Raw genomic sequence first — 2,653 nt, 5'->3', positions numbered from 1 at the left:
TTTTCAGAGGTAAAATTTGATCGCAACGGTCATTAATCGGTTGTCGGTGCACATGTCAAACTAAGGATCAAAGACTTCAGATTTTAGCCTAGGATCAGAGAAATCTTTTAGGATTTCAAGATTTGTCTTTTTTGTTTGAAAACAAAAAAGAAAGCCAAATTAGACAGGAGAAGTGTATACTTGATCAATCAATTAATAAATCAATCACAATCATTACAAAAAGTAAATATCAAGCGCCTAATGGTGTGTGCACACCAAAGTGAAGCTAATATTACTCGCATGATGACTTACAAAACACTTATTTCCATCATCAAACATGTTGGGGATAACTACTATTGCTACTCTGTTGTGGAAGTCATAAATATTTGTTCAACTTGTGCAGAAGGTGCAATTGAGGGGAAAATCACACATTTGCGGCAAACGCATCGCTCACTTTGTGTAATTCCATGGCATAAATGGATATGACGTTTTTGTAAGCGTTCCCAGGAATGCAGACCAAGTCCATAGGAAATAATGATTTTATCCACTTCTGAAAAACACATATTTCAGGGAAGAAATGACTTGTAGTAGACTGACAGGTAAGAATACTTTACTGATATAAATCTTTCCACATGCACCATTGGAGAGATATTGAATACGAAAGTCCCAATGTGTGAATATAAAAGCAACTTTACCAAAGTCATTAAACACATGTTTAATATCCAGCAAACTATTATAAAAGATTAATAATAAGAAACAAAATGGGCATGTCATATTAAGTTTAACAGTATGAAAATAAACCATGGGTTTACTATAGTAACCATGTTTTTTTTTTGGTGTATTGATTACCATTTGAATAACCACATTTTTAATACAAATACCATGGTTAAACTGGTTAAAAAACATGGAAGTGTAGCAAAAAGTTTGTGGTTACTATATAACCATGTGTTTTTTGTTTTGTTTTATTTGTAGTAAAATCATGGTTAATTTTTGTAAGGGTAGAGATGTGTTACTCTGAATGGACATGTTCCAGGCGCATGAGTATCGAGTTATTTACAACTTCAGAATACCTCAAAACAAGCGATTTGACAAATAAACACAGAAATACAAATTAAATATACATAAAGGACATCAACATAAGCAGCTAATCATAAACAAGCTAATGTATACAGCGCTGCATGTCTAAAGACACGATAATCTCCTTTCAATGGCCATAAAAAAACGAATGCACATTATAACAGCGAAATATAATAAAGCATATCACACACACGATACTTTAAATCGACACACAACACCCGTGAAATGAACAAAACGATATGTTGTATGAAGCTGTAAAGTTTATCATCTGTGAAAGCAGCGATCAAGGCTCCACTGCGCGGCGTGACATCACAGGGCTCATGATGTCACAGTGCTTGCATTCCGAGCTACATTCCAGTGAACATTCCGAGCTGCGCCAGTATAAAAGTCAGCAGCAGCAACGTTCGCCCAGAATAAGTTACTTGATATCATAATATAAAGCACAAGTCTCTTCATTTAGCTAAATTAAAATGGCTATCCCACTTGGATCCATATTGGTGGCGGATTGGCACCGCTGTACAGACAGCAGAGAGTTTTTCAGCAAAATACTGCACAAGAAGACACGCCGAAAGTTTGGGCTCTTGGAGGCGCCGATGATGCCTCCTCATATGAATGTGGACATCGTTCGCTACAAGGTTCTTATCTCGGGTAAAACTGGAGTCGGGAAGAGTGCTCTTGCTGCCCGTCTCGCTGGCCTCGATCTCCCCAAAATGCATTATGAGACCACAGGCATTGAGACAACAGCGGTCTTATGGCCTGTGAGACTAAAGGACAGTGGCCGTGTGCTGTTTTTCCGCTTTGAGCTTTGGGACTGTGGGGAAAGTGCCATGCGAAGATTTGACCACATGTTACCGTCATGTAAGGAACAGGTGGATGCCATCCTTTTCCTGTTCTCCTTCACTGATCGTGACTCCTTTGATGATCTTTCGAATCAGAAATCACGGATCACAGAATCTTCAGATCCAGTGGTTAAATTGGTGGTTGGCACCAAATTTGACTTATTTATGCACACAGACGTGACAGAGAGTGACATAACACATTTTCAAGAGGTGTGGGGTCTTCCGGTCTTCCGAGTGGGAGGTGATGTGAGTGCGGGGCTTGGTGAAGTAGCGCCTCTCCTAAATGCCCTTGCAGAACATCTGTGGCACCAGGACTGTATGGCTGCTTCATCTGTCTCCATCTCCCCACAGGCTAATCTCAGAGAAACGGGCTCAGAGATCATTGTATAGCTTGTGTGTATTGTAGATCAATTTCACATGTGTTGGTCAGTATAAGGCAAAATTTATGGATGGACTATGCTGCTTTGGAAATACTATACATAACAGAAAATAAAAGAAAAAAGAAAAAAGTCAGCAGCAGCGAAGACTTTCACACGATCAGCAGCCAAACACTGGACATCTGCTTTTACCATGAACACTAGAGCACTGTCTCCTACTGGAGCAGCTATGGAGAACGGCTCAACAGGTGAATATATCTCATATTCATATTTTCACACATAAGGTTTTTAAACACAAGAAATATATAGTCATATGAGGATCATGTTACATTGGGAAGAGGAAAACACCAAACTTGGTCATAGTATTTAATTGAAAAGCTC

General features: G+C 39.0%; 1 protein-coding gene across 1 annotated transcript; it reads left to right on the top strand.

Annotated features, from left to right (window-relative positions):
* Nucleotides 1-1,526: 1,526 nt before the first annotated feature.
* On the top strand, nucleotides 1,527-2,285 carry LOC307127022 (ciliogenesis and planar polarity effector 2-like; the record flags this gene model as incomplete). Its single annotated transcript, XM_079817955.1, has 1 exon — nucleotides 1,527-2,285. One exon carries the CDS (start codon nucleotides 1,527-1,529, stop codon nucleotides 2,283-2,285), a length of 759 nt encoding a protein of 252 aa, XP_079674081.1.
* Nucleotides 2,286-2,653: the final 368 nt, after the last annotated feature.

The sequence above is a fragment of the Gobio gobio genome, assembly GCF_949357685.1.
Source record: "Gobio gobio genome assembly, chromosome: 5".
NCBI classification, from domain to species: Eukaryota; Metazoa; Chordata; class Actinopteri; order Cypriniformes; family Gobionidae; genus Gobio; species Gobio gobio.
The sequence above is the reverse complement of the archived record's forward strand: the minus strand, read 5'-3'. Positions and strand labels throughout refer to the sequence as shown.